Below are 21,985 nucleotides of genomic sequence, written 5' to 3'. Positions count from 1 at the left end.
GATGATCTATTGTTCAGCAAAATAATTCCTTATTGAAGTTTGGAGCATTTATTAGGCACTAGTTTTAGAATTTCCATATGTGTCAGCTAATTTTCTTTGGATTTCTCCCATTTCAATTAATTTTAATATTTCATACTTTTTTATCAATCTCAAGTTCAACTAACTTTCTTTTTGAAGGCATTTTAAGTAAAACTATAACACAAAGAACAACAAGATGGACTTTCATAGTTCAAAAAGGCAGTTGAAAATGAAAATGTCCTATCTCTTAATCCTTTGCACCAGAAATACTGCAATGCAAGCAACTTTACTCTTTAGCACAATTCCAGTGCTGCCACAAAATATTGCAACTGGAAAAAAAATACTTTGTACTTTTCTACTGACACATGTTTTCATTGAGCAGAGTACAAAAGGCAATCTCAAATAGAAGAAAAGAAAAACACGTTTGGAGAATAAAAGGGTTCTTAGTAGTTTTCCCATGTTGTTAAACTCACAAGGAGGTTTAGTTATGTTGCTGTTTTATTTAGTTGGTAAAATGCTGGTCTGGCATCGAAAATATTCTTGGAAAGCTATAAAATAAATAATAATATAAAATAATATAATTTGCTACATTAAGTTTTAAAAAATAAACTAAGTGGTCAACATACAAAGGGTTTTTTTACAATACTCCAAACCAAATTTGATGTATATCAGTGGTCAAGATAGAGAGGTGGTCAAGTTACAGGGGTTTTCCCTTATTTTCTAAGATAGGATAAATTCCGTTCCTGACAAAAGCGGTCAACATAGACAGGTGGTCAGCTTACAAAGGTGGTCAACTTTACAGGTTTTACTGTATTTCATTTTACATTTCTATCAATTTTATGGAGTTAATTTAGCATGAGCTGTTTTATTCATTTTTTCTTCTGTTAGCTACTTTCACAGTTATATGATTCATCAGAAATAAATAGTATGCAATATTTAGTGCACATTCATAAGACATTTTCTTTTTTTCTGAGCCATGTTGATATTTAATGAGGCACTTTTACAGGGTTAGTACGCTCCGGGAAAACTTGGAATTGTCAGGGAAAATAACACAGATCAAAATGTCAGGGAAAAATCAGGGAATTTTCTAAATTTTCTCCCAAATTAATTTTTTGCCAGGGAATTTTGTTCTATGAGATCTAATCTTCATTTTTATTGATGTTTCTGTTAAAAAAATTAAAATTAGAGGCAGAATGAGACGCTGGCAATAAAAAAAGTTGCAACCCAAAAATACTTTTGCAGCCGCCATTTTTGACTCTCAATAGTTCCCAAGGAAAAAATTCCTCGGGGTGAACAGGAATTATGCACAAACTCAAGAGGGAAGAAGACAATTTACTGCTTCAAAAGCACAACCTGAAGATTGGAGGGAAATCCTAATTTTGATCGGAAAGTCATTTCAGCTACGTGTGAAACTTAGTCGCCATTATCAGTCATTCACAGGATGGAAATAGACATAATTCTAAAATGCATAAGTTTCCAAAAACAAAGCAAAATTGGACGTTTTCTTTGATTGCAAACTAATGAAAATATCACAAAATGCTCTGCAAATTGTTTTTATTATTATTATTATTTTAAATAATTTTTCTTGAGAAATGAAAAATTTTGTACTTAAAACTTAACCTTATCCTCATTGCTTTGGACGCAAATGTGATAAAAACTTTTCAACTAAATTGTAGTTTCATGAAGATTAATTATTTTTTAATTGTTTTCATGCGACAATTTCAAAATATCATTTCTTATTTTTGGGCGTAGCCATATTTGGTCATTCCCAAAATGGAAGTACTCAAGACTTTTTAAATGCCTAAGTTCCCGAAAACGGCATTGGGTGTTAATTGCAATGCAAACTATTGAAAACAACACAAAATGTCTTTTTTTCCTGATAATTTGTAATTATTTTTTGGAAAACTGCAAAATTTAATCTTTGGAAATTTTTTTGGGAACTGATGTGATATACCCCACCCTTGGCGACTTTTTCCTGTTGGCGCCAAGAAAGCGTCGCCAAGAAAACGATGTATGACGACATATGTCATACATCGTTCTTAGCGATGCTTTTTTAGCGCCAACAGGAAAAATATCAGACAAAAAAACATGATCAAAGCACTTCAGAACACAATATATATAAAAACAACATAAAAGCACAACAAAAAACATCACGGATATATGCTTCAAAAATGTACAGGGCCAGGGTTTTTTGTAAACATATTAAAATACCATGAAATAAATTATTGTATTAATTACAAGTCCAAATTAATGCATTAATTTTTTTTTCATCATTTCTCCGGGATACGAGCCCTCGGTCTCATAGTACTTTCGTAATGAGACCTCGGCTCGCCAGCCCTGCCTCGGTCTCATTACGAAAGTACTATGAGACCTCTGGCTCGCCAGGACCTCGCTCCGCTCGGTCCGTTATCCCTCCGACTGTTAATATACATTACAGTCGGAGTATGGTCACAGTTATGTATATTTTCATGGAGACACCCAAGGGTGACTCCTTCCGTTCAGTGTACAATAATGACACAGTTTTAAGTGTGAAATATGCACCATTATTGTGCAGATTTATTAATAAAATTCAGCATTTTTAAGAGTACAACTGAAAGAACTTTCAATTGTTAACATAAAATTCAGTACCTAAAGGAGGCACGTTAATAGAATGTCTAAATAATTCGTGGCATCGATAAGAATTAACTTTTAGAACAAAATAACCGTACTATTTCTGTAAAATTAATTTACATACAGTAAAAATAAAGTTAAAAACTACAAGAACCCCTCAAGGATTTGTAAAAACAAAGAATTTTGGAAGTGAGAGGTTTTTTTTTGAATTCTAAAATAAAGAGCTTACCTTTTTATATGGTATAAATATTCACACTCAGTCTAAAACAATACATCATATGACAATGGCACGTTACAGATACACACCACGTTGGAGTTAACTTTTAATTAACCTTCAAGTTTGAAGAAACTGGCATTTTCTAATGTTTTTACTTCAAAACACAACTACTGAATTTAAACTAACACAAAATAAGCATTCCTGTAAGGTATATTGCACGAAACAACACCATGTATCTCTCCTGCGTGAAACCCAAACAACCCAAGTAAACAAGTTTGAACAGATCTGTAAGATTGCCTTCGGGTTGCTAAACACAGGTTAGTTTGGCCAGGGATGCCATGCATAAAAAATTATCGCCTCATTGGCGAGAAAAATATTTTAATTTTGTGCAAAAAAATCGAATGTCGCCAAATGGGGGGGTATATCACATCTGTACCTTTTTTTGTTCTAATTGATTTAGACGCTTATGTGCTAAATACTGACTATTTTGTTTCAATTGTTGTTTTTTAAGGATTATTTATTATTTATAACTACTTTTATTCTACAAATTCAAAAATCCGCTTAGCTTAAGTTTTTCACTTAGTCGCCATATTTGGTCGTTTGCACGATGGAAGTAGACGTTAACTTCCTAAAACAGAATTGGATGTTTATATCAAAGTAAACTATTGAAAGTAACATAAAGTGTGCAAAAAGTTATGAATTTTTGAAAATTAAATATTAGTCTCTGTAAAAGAAAAAAATTAATTTTAATGTAAGCATCCTTTAATGTGTGAAAGGAAAAAAAAAGATATTGGCATTGGCCAATGATCAGTGGATGTTGATTTTTGTTATTATGCATTATATGGTATGCCAATCAATGCAACAAGTTAATCATATTTGTACTGAAATTTAGCTTTGCATTTTGCTCAATATGTTTTGCGTTATATACTAATAAGAAAATAAAAAGTATTGTAAACCAAAAGCAGATGCTAAAAGTTGCTGCACGACTACAGCAAAACACTATAATATTACGCACGACACGTGACATCAAAGAAACTCTAAAATAAGTTGAAAGTACTCTGTTTTCAACAAGTAGTAAGCACATTAAAACGATTTTCAACAAAATGTTAAAACAAACATAAAATTTTGAGAGATAAAAAATCCCAGGGGTTTTTTCTTTTTTTTTAATCTAAAGGGAGAAGTTTCAGTTTTTCTGCATTGCTACTTTAAACAATTTAATTATTTTTGAAAATATTGCTTTTTAAACTTAAACCTGAAAAAGTCGGGGAATTTTTTTTAACCACCAAGTGTATGAACCATTTTAATATGAATTCAAACTGTTACATTACTAATAATTTTATTAATATAAAATACAAGTAAAAAAGAAATATTGTATTGCTTTGTTATATTATTGATGTATTAATGCATCATAAAAGTATAGTACATAACTTTTTGGTCATTTAAATAATAAATGAACAATATTATCATGATTAATATACTTTTTACATTGAAAATATGGTAAGTGAAAAAATAAATATCAAAATATCATGATATTTTCAAAAGAAATATCGGATATATATCGTAATGTGATATATATCGGCAAACCCTGATGTTATAAGTGCTTTTTTTGTGTCAACTTTCTATTGTATCTTAATGCCAGATAGTTTTATTCAAGTCTTACAAAGTAAGCTTTCCTTTTACAGGAACAAAAAGAAAAGGAGAAGAAAGAAAGAGCAAAAGCACATTTTTTCAAGTTTTTTGTTAAAGAAGATGTCCAGAGTGCACCGGTAGTTCCTCAGGTGATTAATTTTGATTGTAACCTGATGTTTCTGTGGAATGTAAATGATGTGGAATGAATAGAATTCTTTTAAATCAAATAATTTAATTGGTAAGTTTATCTTTGAAAAGGTGATGCTATACCTTTTTGGTAAGACAAGTAATTTCATTCTTTATTTTATGACTTTGTATTTGATTTGTCCCTTATTGTGTTTTAGCATTTGTTTAAACTATTGGATATTTTTTTTTTTTTTTTTTTGCATTCCTAATGAATTATTCTTGAAGTGTTTAATGAGTGTATTTAGTGCTTGAGTATTTACTAGTCATTTTTTAAGGAAACAAAGCTTGAAATTATTTTGAAGGAAAACAGATATTGTTAAAATAGACAAAAAATGTATTGCAAAACTATGTTTTCTTTCATACAGACAGTGTTAGATAAATTGCAATTTTTTTTCTTCAATTTTGTTCGATTATGTTTTCTCGTCTTATTAAAAATTTCAATGGATATACTCATAGGTTTAGTTGATTTTAATCTGCTTCCATTTAAACCTGTTTCTTTTTCATTCTTCAATAGCAATAGTAATTTTGTTGTAAATCTGACTGTCCTAAGTACTCAAGTTTCCAAAAAGTGAAATGTTTTTTGTTGACAGAAAATATTTTTAGTCTTTTAAATTCCCTGTCATTTGAACCATTGTTCAGTTTTGGATAACTTGCATCGCAAATTCCAGCAAATTGACATGCCTCAAACAGGGTTAGTTGATATATATATATATTTAATATGAAGGTTTGAACATCTTGAATTATCTTGGAAATAATAAAAAACTAACTTTTATCTTCCCTGACTTACACATCCATATGTATCACAATCAAGGCTTCAAAAGCTTGAGTTTTCTCCCAAAAGTTTCAGGTTTTCAATAAAGGCCTTGAGTTCTTGAGATTTTGATTGAAATTCTTAGACTTTGTTTTTATTCATAAAAAGGATATATTTACCAAACATTTTTCTGATAAAACACAAAATTTTCACTGAAATATTGTTTTTTTTTTTTTTTTTTTCTACATAATCTAGAATACACACATTTAAAACCTATTAAAGTTTCTGTAGGTACAAGGTACAAAAGAAACTAACTTTCGTTCTAGTCCTGGGTATTAACAGAACTTTTTTTTTGGCAGTAGACTATTTTTACACCACTTTTAAAGAAATTGTTCTAAAGAAATAATTGAGAGATGAACTGTAGTATTAAGCATTGTATTTTTTTACTTAATCATTTTTAAGATTAGTAATTGACCAATTACTAGAATTGCAATTTGAAAAGATTGAGTAAGAATTCTTCCTTACTTTATCTTATGTTTCTTAAATTTTGGTTTAAGTACTTATAAATATATTGAAAAAAAAAATTAGTGTGAGAACCTGAGAGTTCTAAACTTTGATTTTTTTCAGACCACTTGATAGTACTTGCACCCATTCTTTTAAACCTTTACCGTACATTTTTTATAAATGTGTCTACAAAAACGTAGTGCAGTGCACCCACCATCTTCATTTCTCCCTCAAAATCATTCTCGCATTAAAACTCAGTGTAAAATTGGATGAAAAACTCATTTTTCATTGAGTAAATAAAAGCAAAAATAGATTCCCCAAAAGTGATGGTTTATGCAGCTGAGATCAATTAACTAAGGCTCTTGAAACCTTGGCTGAAATCACCACTAGTGTAGATATCCATGAATGAAAATTATGCATTACAGTCAAATCTTGTTTTAGCAAAAACCATTATGGCAACATAACAAAAACTCCTGTGATACCCAAATTGTAATAACACAGGGTCACTGTTATTTCAATGGAACAAATTTCCCTGCAGCAAAATGTTTCAGTTAGGATTCACCTGTACCGCAAAGTATAACTGTGTCGAAATTTTTTTTTCCTGATCTCTTGAGAAACCCAAGTTGGACCTAAGTTGATTCTGGTCTAAAGTGGTTCTCAACCTTTCAGGCTCAGAACCCCCTCTGAACGCTGATATGTGCCCAGATCCTCTCCCCTTTGGACTACCATATGTGGTCAATACAAGAGATCAGAATTTGAAACTGAAGCTAGGGATAGTTGAAGTTGTTTATTAAAAAAATGTAGTGAACATTTCATGTACAAAATTTAATATTACTACACATAACTTTAATTTTGAACATCTTATTAGAACACATAAGTTTACGGAACTAAACTTACGGCATAAATTTATGCAGTCTAAGACTCTGTAGTTGAGACAAACTTGACCTGTCGTTATCTTACAATGCCGCCATGTTAGGTTTGCCCCGGCCATAGGTGAAGTTGGTATGTAATACCAGTCACTTTCACAACATTAATATGAAAAATAACACTGTTGCTCTTGGTAAGTTTTTGAATATTCGCTTGTGACTAGTTTAAAAAGAGTGATTAAAGTCCCTTTTATTGTCTATCATCCAAAATTTTGACTTTATGCCTGCAGGTTGAGAAACCTGACCCAATGAATTAACTCTTGAATTTTTTATTTTATGATTTAATGGTTATTTAGTGCGAGTTCAGAAGTTTAAACAAAACCATTGTTCAGTCATCTTTCTCTGTAATATGACAAACAATAGGTTTTTCAGTAACAATTTTTCGCTATGCAGCCTTACATAACATGATTGTTACAGGTTATCATCTTAGTTAAAATTTAAAATTGTGCAGCATTTACTGAAACTATATTAAAACATATATCAATTAAAAAGATACATTTAGGGTGTTTATATGAATGTTATTCCATTGCTTGACTGTGATTGAGTTCAGTATCATTTAGTTACATTTTATTCTAGCAAGTTTGTTCTTTTGGTTGTTTTTAATATTACTCATTTTTATAGGTTACTGAAAAAGAAGGAGCTTTCCTACCATTTCAAGTTTCTGATGATATGATTCTTGCACCAGTTGTTCCTTTAGCTGCCCAGCAACGTTTTGACAAGACAAAATTGGATGCTTTTTTACTGTCACAGGCATGTATATTTTCCATTTAAAGCTAAATTGTAAAAAATAAATACACAGTTAGTAAAATTTGATAACTTTTCCTTGAACATGTAAACAATTTTGTATGTCCTGAGTTATATGTGATTAACTACTTGTATCTGTGTGCATAGGGTAAAAAATCAGGGTAAAGTAGCAGGATTCTTTAAATTGGTTTGATTATTTGGGAAGTTGAAATGTGTAATTCATTTATTTTTTGTTTGGTTGATTTTGGTTTTTATTAGTTATGTTTTTGAGAAAGTACAATTATAAAGGGAACTTACAGTTGATTTGCTTTTATTATTATTATTATTTTAAATAAAACATTTCTAATTATTTTAATGTTTTTTTTTTGCAATTTACTAGTATTGTGTTAAAGGATTAACATTTTGCATTTTATCATTATTAAAGCAATTTATCTCTTAAAAATGCTTATCAACATCAAAATAGTCTGATTCAGTAAAGAGCAAATAGTGGTTATTAACAAATTGAAGTGAGTGGATTGAAGCAATCAAAGAAAACAATTTGGGGGGGGGATATGACTAACAAGGAGACAAGACAACCCTGGGGTCGGAGATTTGCGTCATTTTTTTTTTTTTTGTGGGGAAAGAGGACCCCCAGTACCTTACATGGTTAAAGTAATACGACGCAATACTCAGAAAATTATGAGAAAAATCGATTTAAAGTCGCTGTGGAGTCTCCTAGCGCCTTATGAGTTTAAATTGTCAGTCTCTTGATGAGGCAACTCTAGCCTAGTTGGTTAAAGCACATTCTTGTGCTCCAGAGATAGCACCTTCGAATTCCCCTCTGAACCTTTTTCTTTTCTTTTTTTTTTTGCTATCACAACAATTAGTGCTAATGCTTTTCACCCCTATAATACTTTCTAAAACTTATTTTTGCCAGAAATTGTAAACTTTTTCATTCACTGAAAAACATTCTTGCTTGTTATTCCATAGCTGCCAATTTGTACAATTTAGCCGTACATTGTAAGATTTTCGGGGAGTTTTGTACAATTTTATTGTCTTAGGGCAGATTTGTAAGATTTATAGGGTTTTGGTTTAATTTTGCGATAAATTATGAAAGGTTGAAGTTTTCTTTTACTTCCAACACTTTTGAAAGCTGCGAAGTTCTCAACTTTTCAAAGTTTAAGTTCAAAGTGATGAAATTTTATTTATTTATTTACTTATGTTTAAATTTGTTTTTTTTTTCTTATATTTTCTTATTTTTTTCACAGATTAAGTCAAGGTAAGGATTTGAAAATATTATAAAACTTTAAATTTTAATACTTTGCTTTATGATGGTCAAAAAGGGGGTAGAAATATAACCCTCGCACATTGTAAGATTTTTTAAGCTGGCATGTTGGCAGCTATGTTATTCTGTAGGGTTTGTTTTGCCTAGTAAAGGTTTTTGACCTGTGGTTTCCTTACGGTTATAAGGGACATCTGCTAATAGGACATTCGGATCTTTTTTTTTCTTTGTTATTACAGCAATTGTTGGAATATATAGTTTATCTTCCCTACATAATTTTTAAGACTTTATTTACATCATTTTTTTTAAATTATTTTCTTTTTCTTCCAGCAAAATAATTTAAAATAATTCATATTTTTCATTCTAAATTATGTGAGGAAGAACATTGAGTTTTTATTGAGAATAACCAAGTCTATAAGAAAAAATTCAATTGTTTTTAATGATTATGTACAAAAACCGCAGTGGTAGTTATCATAGAAACAAACAAAGCAATAATTTCTGCAAAATCTTGCGCAACGAATGAAAGCGTATTTTTTTACAATTGCAGGGAATTTGCAATATATCGGTAGAAAAAAAACTCTAACATTCATGAAAATATTTCGAATGGTGGATAATTTAGACGCAAACCAGGTGTATTGAATCATGTCTTGGAACATTGATGGTGAATAATTGAATGAATTTTTATACAATCTTCCCAGGAATTAATTTCTCTATTCTGCTCTAACAACGCACTGCAATTTTACAAGCGCTTTATGAACTTTTTTACTTTTCTCTAGAAGTAAACATCACAAGGTTGCACTAAGGGAGTGCATTTTGGAGGAATTATTTTTATACATCAAGGTGGCATATTTTCATCCTCTTGGAAGATTTAATGATACATTTCCAGATTTGTTTGACACCCCCAAGAGTCAATGAGGAGTAAAAATTTATTCTCCTCAACGTAAGTTTTCAAACATTTCTGAAGGAAATCCGCATATAAGGCTGTTATTAGTTTTCCAGACTTCGATGATGTAGCAATTACATTTATATATGTATTGGTATAGCCATCTACCAATTGTCAAATACGAGGTACGAAATTACCCGTTGCCTGTTGCAAACATATGAACACATGAGGGAGCAATTTTCCGGATAATGTTATGGAGTATTGTGTGATGTATGAATGTGTCATTTTATTCAAATCAGACTTTTTGACGAAAACCATTTTATTCCCTTTTTGAGTGAGTGTTTAGTTGAAAACAGATTGATATTGGCATCCTGAAAAAGAAAATGTTTTTAATGTTGAAAAATATATTTAAATATGTATAAATAGCACATACACACACAATGTCTTCGCGCACGCATACACAAACTCTCCTACACACACATACACATGCCGACATGCACATACACACGCTTACACATGCACATTCCTACACACGCAATACCCACATGCACAAACATATATGTAAGAGTACGCTCAGTATACGGACATACACAAACACACAACACACGCACATACACACTACCTTTAACATAATTCATTGAAAATGTATGAAACTTTTTACATAATTCATTTCAAATTTATACTTTTTGCATCGAAAAATGTTTCATACACAGAAAATTTGTGTTTACCTGTTTGGTCATTGTTTATAACATAATCCTCGTGGTACTGAGGTATCAGGCGGCACGTCTGTCGGGGGGGGGGGGACGAAAGATCTCCGCAGACGCCAAGATTTCCTACATTGGTGCTGCCTCTTTTTTAGAAACAAGTTTTGTGATTTTCCGTTGAGAAATTCTGTGTTTCGTATGAATGTCGTGACCTATCGATCATACGCTTTGAAATTAAAACCTGTAAATTGTGAAACAGCAGCCAAGGCCCATTGTTGTAAATTTCTTGTCGTAACTTGCTGATATTGCTTCCACAAAACCATTCCACCTTTGTCCACGAATCTATCACTTCAAATTTGTCGATTTTTGTTCCACCATTTTTAATATCCTTCTCCCATTGTGAGAGGTATTCTTTTTTTCTTCAAGCGCCTACATCCATTTTTTTGCAGTGACACCAAAGACCATGTGTGATGCGCTTTAGCAATGTTGACTACTTTGACTTTGTAGGCGATGGAAATCATTTCACTTTTACTTTTTTTCGATTTCGGTTCAAATTCGTCTGGAAAAGAATCAAGTTGGGGTACATCAAACTGCAATTCTTTGTATTTCACATGCACGGGAATTAAATCCTCTTCAACTAGGAACTTGTTTTCAGTCAAAAGTTCCAATGTATAATTAAAAAGTTAATGAAGCAAGTAACATAGCATTGTGAGATATTTCTTCCAAAATTATCGATGCAAGTAAATTATTTTCTGTCAACAGATGTTGATAATAAAATACTACGTCCTTCAATAGCGATTTTTTTTTCAACATTGTACATGGATTCTTTGGGAATTTCCTCTCTTATTCCAGAAGAGCCAGCAACTTCTTCAACCAACATTTTTAATTTTGATTCTACGATAACTTTGTGTTTAATGGAATAGGCACGTAGGTTCACGTTCACTACGAAATAGAAAAAAATAATTGCAATGCAATTCTCACAGGGTCGCGCAGTCTTTTTCGCAGATGTCCATTATAATCATAAGGGAACCTCAGGTCAAAAACCTTTATAGGCAAAACAAACCATACAGAATAACAAGCAAGAATGTTTTTCAGTGAATGAAAAGTTTGCAATCTTTGGCAAAAATAAATTTCAGAAAGTAATATAGGGGTGAAAACCGTTACTACTAATTGTTGAGATAGCCAAAAAAAAAAAAAGAGAAGAGAAAAGAAAAAGGTCCAAAGTGGGATTTGATCGTGCTATCTCTGGAGCACAAGATCGCTCCTTAACCAACTAGGAATTTTTACATGCCCACGGCAGGTCTGGCAATAATTTTCGAGCCCTGGTTAAAATAATATATGTTATGGTTGATATCTTTCTACTATTAAAATCTGGGCATGTCTGTGTTTTACTTCATCTTCTCAAGAACAAAAATGTGCTGAATGCCAATCCAGGTACCAAAAGCTTTGTCAATTTTTTGAGGAAGATATACCAACCTGTCGCAGGCGTGTTGTACAAGCCCCTATAGGCAGCTAGTCATAACTTAAAATTGGTGTAGTTCAAGTCATATTTCTTGATTTCTTTTCTGTGTGTGAGGGATGATGGAGGATTCTATACTGATATATTTTATGCTATCATTCTGCTGTTACAAACAATAACACAGGCCTGTGAAATTAAAGTGGGGAAAACAGTGCATATGAAAGTTCAAAACGAATTTCAAACAGCAAGAAACAAAACAAAATAGATTTCTGTTTTCAATATGGGTACTCTTTTTGCTTTTTGTTTAAAACTTCTTTCTGACCTTCTTCTTATAGGCTTGATCTCAAGTCCATCTCTTGTTAACATCCAACAATAGTTGATAAGCATATTCCTGTCCCTTCTTCCTGGACATTTGTATTCTATAAAATTGATGTCTTGGTAAAAATCTTTCAACCTGTGCTCACTGTCAGATTCTAAATTTGTTGGGAAAAAGTCCACATAAGGATAAATGAAATGTAATTTCATGGCTGTCATGGAGCAGCCCAATGTTTTTTTGTCACAGTCTTTGCAAATACCCAGAAATTTAGTAATGACATCTTTAAAGACAACTTTTTTCCTTTGGTGTCGTGCTAGTCTGAAATTCTTTATCCGTGTGGGTTACTGACCAGCAAAGATTCCCTATTCCGGCTTAGCTTCAGGTAAAGTTGAAAACACTTAGCACAAGTATTTGAAACACTCGCCCAGCTTTAGTATATCCCTGAGAAACTTTTTTATTGCACCTAATTTTATATGCACAGACGATAACAATAACTGTGTTGGTAGTCACATCATTAATTTCAACTTGAGAGATAGGCTGAGAAGAATTTTTTCCAGAAAGATTATATTTGGTATCGGAGCCTTGAACTTCCTTTAATTTTTGCAGTTTTACCCATGGAAATGGCAAGAACAAAAGTCATTGGTTCACGTTAAATTGTAAAGCAGTTTTTTTCGCTCTAAGCCCTAAACGTAGATCATTGAGACATTGCACATAGACTTGAGTAGTCCACCAGGGTTGCTCACCCATAGAGGTTCATGGCACAGACTGCACCATTGAAATTTTTCGAGGGGGGATATTTGCAACCTTTAGGGGGTGGGCACCCCTGAGTTCACGATTAATTCTAGTCACCAGTTTTGGGCCAAAATGCATAAAATAAGATCATTTTATACTGTCTGTCTTGCTGTTCATGCAATTTTTACAGGTGGCGACAGATCAGGGAGATCAGGGAAAAGTCAGAGAACTTTATTGATTAGGAAAATATCAGGGAATTCCAAAAAATAAAAAATAAAAATAAAAATTCAGGGAAAATTGACTGAATGATGATTTTTTAAAAATTTCCTTTGCAAAATTAAATACCCTTTTTCCATGTGCATTTTCCGCCAATTATTTGTTTAAAAAAAGTAAAATTAGTGATGTTCGATTATACACTGATGCATATTTGTGCACCTTTTTTCCTCAAGGTCAAAGTATTGAATCTTGTTATTAACCACAGGATGAACTTCCTAAGCTTCTGTGTATGTAAAATTGTTTATTTTACTTTTTTTTTTAAAATCTGGTTTCAATTTGGCCTCTATTGGTGATATTTAGAGAGTTAACTATTGAATCACATTAAAATTGCAATATTGGGGAAATAACATTAAATTGGAGTAAAAGGAAGTCATGTGATGCACACATCAGCTCGTTATAACTTGTTTCTTGTAAGGTATTAAATTTTTTCCATTATTGAATTGCAGTAGAGTAACTTTATACTTTACTGTTGTCTTTCAGGGCTTTTGAGTTAGCTCAAATAAAAATTTTGGTAGATGAAAAGTGGAAGTACTTACTTTTTTATAATCTATTTCTGAATGCAAGAACTCACATGTATTGGCTCTGAATTGCTTTGCGCATTGATTTCTGAAAGCCATCCCACAGGGTTGACATCTCTGAAACAATAATCCCTGTCAATTAGTCCTTCCTAATCACCATGGAAAGGATGACCTTACTTCTCAACAACTAAACCCCCTGATATTAGTAAATGTTTACTAGAAATAGCCCCAGTAACCCATGAACTGTCATATTTGTAGACAATTATCAACAAAATGAAAGATAAGTCTAATTTTTTCAAACTCTCAGAATTATATTTTCAGTTCTTGCATTTTGTTATGAATATAGGAAAGGAAGGAAAGAACTACCAAAATGGACACTTTCCTCCTCGGACATTTTATTATTTCAATCAATGCTCATATCATGGTACAGTCTTTTTTTTGAGTCTCTCAATACATCTCCCAACCACTGGGCCAATTGGTAGCTGCTGTTAGTAGATTTCGCAATACTTTCACCCATATTTTCTATGTTTCAACCTTTTCTTTACGCATAGGAGAGAACAAAAGAGCTTATAAAAATACATTGCAAATTGTTTTTAATTATGTAAGAAATTATTCAAAAGTTGGTGTATTTTTTCCAGAATTTCCCATCCCTGTTTTATAATACTTTTAAAAATATATTAAGCTTTATTTCATAACAATGACTCACTTCTTTCTCAAGAACATGTGAATAAATCAATGAAATGAACAGTAATTTTTATTCTTGAAATTAAAGGTTTTAATATAGTTTCCTGTTAAAGCCTGACCTGTTGCTAGTTAAGTTAGCATTTGCATGGTTTAAATGCCTGTAAAGTTGTCAACTCAGCAGATTCAGAATTCTCAAGAATCCTTGTTTTATTGATGTACCTATGTTAATCAGTGCAAAAATAATTTTTATTTGGACTCCACTGTAATGATGCATTTTGTGCTCATTGATAGTGTTCAAAAGTTCTTAAACCTTTTTTTTTTTTTTTGCTGCTTCTTTTCTGTTAAGTGCATAACATTTTCCAAGTTCTTTCTGGAATTTATTTTTTTCAAAACTCTCAATAAATTGTGGAAAATAAGCTCTGCACCTGCTAGTAGTATATTGATGCCAATGATATCTATTTCTTTTCAGAGTGCTAAAGAATTATACCTTCAGATCTTGAAATCTGGAAAATATAAAGATGTTAGGTGCAGGAAGAAAGAAAGAAAAGCCAAAACCTGTGATAGTGATATTATTATCGTTGATAATAATGTTCAAGCTGAGCTCCATCTTAAAGCCAAACTGCTACAATTTTCTGAAAATGTTCGACCACCTTATTGGGGTACTTGGAGGAAGAGAAGCAAATTTGCACGCCCAAGAAATCCATTTGGACAAGATGTATGTTCTTTGTTCTGCAATGTTTTCTTCTTGTCATTAATTATATATTAACTTGTGTATTTTTCAGAAACTACTGTACATTTTTAAAGAATTCTGCATTATACAATCATGTTGCTTAAAACAATGAATTAAGTACAAGGGCAGATCCTGAAATACTTCAGAGAGGGGGTGGTTGATTTTTTAACCTACTTTTTACTATGCTTAGGGGAGGGGAACCTGCCACAGCTGTATTAGTTGACACAACTAAAATGTAGAGATTCAGCCAAGGAGGTCCCCAAACCTATTCCTTTCCTTTTTGGTTGAAAGAGGGAATCTAAAATTGCGTTTTAAAACTTTAATTTTGTTATAATTCCGTGAGAATGTTTCTAAACTCTCTCCTCCTAACATCACTGAAGTCTTCTAAAATTGCGCTTTTTGAAACTTCAGATTCGAGAAGTTTCTGGGGGGATTGGAAACCCATTATTTTCCTTAATGTCATCAAAAATAACCTGCACTTGCATCTTATACCTTCAATTCCAAAAAAAAAAAAAAATGGCAGATACAGGGTCTCTCAAGGGAGGGGGTTATTGCTCCTCCCTTGTATCTGTCCTTGATTAAGTAAGTATTTACTTTAATAAATAGACTGGTGAACTATTTTCATGCCATTGCTTTGATAAAGCTCCTAAAATATTAAAGCAAGTTATCCAAATTATTCAAAAAGATCATTTTACTTGGTCACTATTTGTAAGTATTTTGACCAGGGATGTTCTGTTGGATGTACTCTTCATTATTGAAAACTCTTTTGGAAATATTCAAAAACAGCAAGAGGAGAAAAAAGTGCAGTGTAGAGATCTGGGTATATTGGGACTTGAATAAAAACACCGATTATAAAATAAATTTACTATTTTCAATAGTAATATAGCGTATAACAAGCTGTTCTGTGATGCTCACCAATCGGAACTGTAAACACAATAAAATTCCATTTTTCATGGAAGAAGTAGGAGTTGTTTTTACTATATGCTTGCAGTGCAATTATGAAGGAGTACAGATACTCGAAGAGTGTGATACATCAACACAACAGTACCGAAATAAGTTGAAACATATGATTGGCATTTCAAGTTGAGGATTATTCTAAAAAGAATGATTTTTAGGGTACATCAAATATCAATTCTTGATGACTGATCTTCAGGGAATCATTGAAGGAATAAAAGAGAAACACAACAAATTGGTGCCGTAAAATTGTCAGACAAGTTAAATATATTTAAAATACAAGTTAAATATACATTTTTAGCAAAGTATTTTAATGTGTGGATTGCTTTCTAAAGGTTTTGACATGCAATTACTTGTAGAAGCCTATAGCAAGCAGTCACAAAAAAATAACAGCAACGCTTATTCTTTTAGCAGCGACTTGCGGTTAAGTATACTCAGTTGATAAAGTAAAAAACAGTTCCCTCCTTTACTCAAATTGCAGTACTGTGGTAGAGGGCAGTGGCGGCAAATAGGGGGGTCGAGGAGGGGCGGTCGCACCCCCATTTTTTTTTGAGAGGAATGATAAAAAATGAGCAAATACAATTGACGTAAATAGCAAATCAATGTTCAAGAAAACCAATCTTGCAGATTCTCCGTAATGGTTGATAAAACTCGACACATTTCCAGACATGAGCAAGTGTTTTCCGTTTTTTAAATTATTAGAAATTCATCAAGTCTTTACCGCAGCCTTTTCAGAACAGAAAATAAAAAAACTGATGAAGAATCATGGTTAATTTTAACTAAAGACATAATTTCCTCATATATGCCAGATATCTCGTTCTTGTGTGTTCTGTTATGAGAGGCCCGTGCAGGGAGTGGTGTAGCTGCATGATTTTCACAAGAAAATGCCTTGGTATTTTACGTTCATTGTTACGGTCATATTTAAGTGTGTTAAATTAGTGTTCATCACTTTCTTCTGCTAGAAATGCATTTCATCTGCTCAATGCATAGTATGCTTTCATAGATACTCTTTAAAAATACATACTATTTTTGAAAAAAAAAATCTCACATCAACAAATATCTTTCCTGGGGGGGGGGGGAGAACTCTTTAACTATGCAATCTCCCCCCATATCAAGGCTACTTGCTGTTAGCCAATACAATATGTGTTTTGTTCCATATTGAGGGAATTCATGTTTAAGGAACTCGACCCCCCCCCCCCCAAAAAATAAAATGCTGAAATTCCGCCCCTGGTAGAGTGGAAAATGAGAGGTATCATAGACTTATTGAAATAAAATAAATCATTGTGTTGAGTTAGAACCCAAGTATGAACACTTGGTTCAAAAAATAATTTAGAACAAAATTTAAATGGGTTGTCCCCTGGTGGAAAGTAATATTTACTTTTATAGTGCTTATCTTGTGTTGTGGTCTGAGCACTAGCTTGTACTTCCAGTGTGAAGAGTCAGTTTGCTTTGTGTTTCTGTTCAATGAAGTTGGAATCTTTCTTGCACATATAATTTTTAAATTTTGTCAAACTTTTTGCTTAAAAATATAAATAGTAATTTGTTTTATTAAAATGTCAGGGAAAACAATATTATCTTTCTTGTATTTGGAAAAAGCAGACAGAAATGGATGCAAGATCAAAACATGGTGCCATGCATAATAGGATGAATTTAAAACATTTGTTCTGTTTGTACATTATTTTTCCAATATTGATAATCAAAGATTTTCACAGGTATTGTCACATGCTGATGTGGCGAGACATAAGAGGTTGACAAGTAGCTTGAAAAATGAAGCTGTATTTTAAATTTTAAGTTTTTCATCCTCTATGGAAAACAAATTGGTTATGATGAAGTAATTTAAAACTTTTGTACAAATTCACTCTAAGATAAAATTTTGAAAGCGGAGCTTTTCTTTGTTTTAGTTGCCGTTAAAAACAATTATTTATTTCCATCTCTAAATAATTTATCTCTAATTTACAGGCATATTGTTGATGATTCTGAGATAACAAAAAGAATCAAATTATCTGATAAGTTTAGTATAATAAATTTTGGACTTGAATCACACTTTAAATCTCTCATTACCAAGGATATTTCTTCCCCATTCTTAGTAACTAATACACTTTGATGAAACAACAAGGCAAGTAAAGAAGCAATTGGACATTCATTTATCCTACTGGTATATATTTCTACTTCATAATGAGTCACTGTGTTAAAGAATAAAAGATTGAATGCATTCAATCGTAGTTTTCAAGATTGAATCTGAAATCTTTTATCATCCACTACGAAAATCAAGCTTATCAATTACATTTAAGTTTTTAAAAAAATTGATATTTGTTCTAAAATTTTGTCAAAATTGTGTACTAAAATTTTTAAAATCACTATTCCGATCCCTTAGGATTGCAACACTATTAAATGTTATTTTGTTTACATGTGAATAATTTATCGAAAATTGTCTGTTCTGTGTTGCCTCTTCAGCTGTGGAATTTTCTTGGAATGTGCTAAGGGAGCTGAGAAATATGCTACTCACGTGTGAGTTCAGTGCACTATTTCAGTTTAGCTTCGATAAGTGAATGTATTGTTACAAATTCTGTAAATAGTAATTATTGTAGTAACGTAACCTGAAAATAGTTTCCCGTAATGAATATACAGCCCCTATACATTCGGCTGAAGTATACGATCCCCCTATTCTTTTTTTTTCATTGATAAAATTTGTGAATGAAATAAGAAAGTGTAGAACGGTGTAGCATTTTCTGGAATAGTTGAGAGGTCTCTTTCGGTGTGTATAAAAGCTGTTACACAGGATAAAAAGTTTAGTTTCGATTGAGAATTTGTACTGAGAATGTATTAGCTCTGTTTATTGCAAGGCATTTCGCTGTGTTTTTCGTATTTGGAAGTAAATACGTGTGTAACCGTTGAGTTTATGGTGTTGTGTGATATTTGCTTAATTGCTGATGAGTAATTTAGCAGTTGTTACCGATCTTTCCTGTACATAGTGTAAATAAATTTCCAGTGTTGTTAATCAAGAACTGTTTCTTTATTTCAAGAAAGTTGGAAGTCGCACCGGATCCGTTACAATTGGCGCCCAACATGGGACTTCTTTAGGACTTTCGTGACTTTGGACATTTTTTCATAAAAACTTTGAATTTGGACTTCATTTTTATGGTGATTATTCGCGCAATGGATGACTAATTAAAACAACTTCTGGAAGCAACTAATGCTGTGAAAAGTGACTTGACTGAAGGTTTTGCCGCAATTCAAGAACAATTGAAAAATGAATTGGCGGCTAATCAAGAACAATTGAAAAGGATATGGCGGCTAATCAAGACCAATTAAAAAGTGATATGACTGCAAGTTTTACTGCAAATCAAGAACAATTGAAAAATGAATTAACGACTAACCAAGAACAGTTAAATAGTGATTTAACTACTAAAATTACTACAAGTCAAGATGAAATGAAAAATGACTTAACGTCGATGAAAACCATGATGGAGAATCAAGTAACCGCCATGGGACATGAAGTCGATGCTCTGGAAGAAAAATTTGATACTGTGGAAGAGCGCATCGCCAATGTGGAAAATAAGTTGGAAGAAGAAGACAAGAAATTAACTTCATTTAAGGAAGAAATAATAAAGGACATGGAAAGGAGATTGGCGACCGCAGAAAGCAGCTCTGTATAGTTTGGCGCTCCCACATCGGTTGCTCGATCGTCCATTAAACTTGCCACATTCGATGGGAAAACTTCGTGGCAGGTTTACAAAACTCAATTCATGATAGTGGCGGAAGCGAACGGATGGGACTCTGCTACAAAGGCCTGCCATGTTGCAGCATCCCTGAGAGGTGATGCAGCGGACATTCTTCAGACCCTTCTGGACAGCCAGCACCTGGATTTCGCCGCCCTCACATCTGCGTTGGAGCTTCGCTTCGGCGAGAAGTGCCAGAAAGATTTCAGTCGACTCCAGTTGAAGTCCCGTTTCCAGAAAACCGGGGAAACCCTGCAAGAGCTAGCGGCAGACGTCGAAAGTGTCTCATCTTGCGTTTTGCGACTGTCCTAAGGATGTTCGAGACAACCTGGCACTCAGCTACTTCATCGACGGAGTTCGGAATCCTGAAACTCAGAAGGCCCTCCGGATGGCGAATGTAAACGACCTGAAATCCGCTTTGGTATATGCGATGAGATACGAGGCGGCCCAAGAAGCAACCCGTGTGGATCGCCATCTAATCCGAACTCAGGAAGCTGATGAGTCTGATTCCAGGTCGTCCTACCTCGCTGAACTTGAGAGACAACTCGGTCTGACTTGGCAAGACATCTGAACAGCATAACAGCCCAAAAGAAACGAGCAGAAGTGCAGGAAATGCTGGCACCTGCGAAGAAGTTGCCCGGCTCGCCAAGCTACGCGAGGGAAGGAAATCACCACCACCAGAGCTCTGCAGATTTCCTCTTCTAGTAGCGGCAGTAATGGACTTTTCATTTACGCACATGTAAATGGGAATCCCTGCAGACTGATTGTCGACACTGGAGCCAATGTGACAATCATTAGGACAGATGTGGCTCGTGAATTTGGATTGAAACTGTTGTGGACATCGCCACGCGTAAGTCTCCAGACTGTGACAGGAGACAAAATCGAGATTGAAGGAAAAGTGGACTTGGAAATAGTGTTTGGGAATGCCACCTACCATCATACGGCATTCGTCGCTGATATCACGGACCCCTTCATTCTCGGATTGGACTTTCTAAAGAAATGACTTCACCCTGGACTTCAAGACTGATGAACTGCACTCGATGAGAGAAGACATAGCAATCTTCAACGCTGAAAATGATGTAAAATACGCTCATCAAATAATAGCCCAAACAGATTTATCGATTCCCTCAAGGTCAGAATCATTAATACCTGGCTCCATTGAAGAAAGCAATAGTTTTCGATTTGGACTCATTGAATACCCTAACCTAAGCAATAACCTAAAAGGAGTGCTGGTAGCATCTACGCTTGTGGATCTTTCTAAGGATGTAATTCCTGTGAGAGTCACCAACGTGAGTGAAAGGCCAAGGAATATCCGGAAAGGTGAAGTGTTAGCAACTTGTACTCCAGTAAACTGCATCATTAGAAGAATCAATTCCCCCGAGACTGAGTCTTCTGAGTCCTTGACATCAAAGTTAATTGGGAGTGCGCCATTATCGAAAGATCAAAGAACTGCTGCGGAACAATTGGTGGACGACTGCAAGCATCTGTTTTCATCTACATCGGAAGATGTTGGCCGTACGAATTTAATGCAGCATAGGATTTACACTGGAGAACACCCTCCTATTAAACAGCATCCAAGACGACTACCGTTTGCCAAGAAGGAAGAGGTCGAGACCCTCCTGAAAGAGATGAAGGAGAATAATGTAATCGAACCTTCATTCAGTCCTTGGGCCTCTCTCATCTTGGTCCGAAAGAAAGATGGCTCCATCAGATTTTGTGTCGATTACCGACGGCTGAATGAAATCACCAAGAAAGACAGTTACCCTCTTCCACGGATAGACGACACCTTGGACACTCTTTCCGGACACAAGTGGTTCTTGACCCTGGATTTGAAGAGCGGCTACTGGCAGGTTGAGATACACCCTGATGACCGAGAGAAGACAGCGTTTAAAACTGGACTAGGCTTTTGGCAGTTTAAAGTGATGCCCTTCGGCCGCTGCAATGCACCAGCTACGTTTGAGCATCTTATGGAGACAGTGTTAAGAGGACTTTCCTACGAATCCTGTCTGGTCTACTTAGATGATATCATCATCGTGGGAGGCAGTTTCGAAGAACATCTGGCAAATCTTAGGAAGGTGCTGCAAAAGCTTAAGGAAGCCAATCTGAAGTTAAGCCCGTCCAAATGTATTTTGTTCTGCCGGGAAGTGAACTACCTTGGTCACAT

At 33.7% G+C, this 21,985-nt stretch overlaps 1 protein-coding gene across 1 annotated transcript in view; it reads left to right on the top strand.

Moving 5' to 3' along the window:
* LOC129217468 (chromatin assembly factor 1 subunit A-like) overlaps positions 1 to 21,985 on the top strand; it is a 61,082-nt gene that overhangs the window by 15,198 nt on the left and 23,899 nt on the right. Inside the window, 3 exon segments of the mRNA XM_054851772.1 lie at positions 4,528 to 4,623; positions 7,463 to 7,591; positions 14,888 to 15,133. Of these exon segments, the coding sequence (XP_054707747.1) occupies positions 4,528 to 4,623; positions 7,463 to 7,591; positions 14,888 to 15,133 (471 nt within the window).

This window comes from Uloborus diversus, chromosome 2 (assembly GCF_026930045.1).
Source record: "Uloborus diversus isolate 005 chromosome 2, Udiv.v.3.1, whole genome shotgun sequence".
In the NCBI taxonomy this organism is placed as follows: Eukaryota; Metazoa; Arthropoda; class Arachnida; order Araneae; family Uloboridae; genus Uloborus; species Uloborus diversus.
Note: the sequence above shows the minus strand (reverse complement) of the source record. Positions and strands in the feature narration are given on the sequence as shown.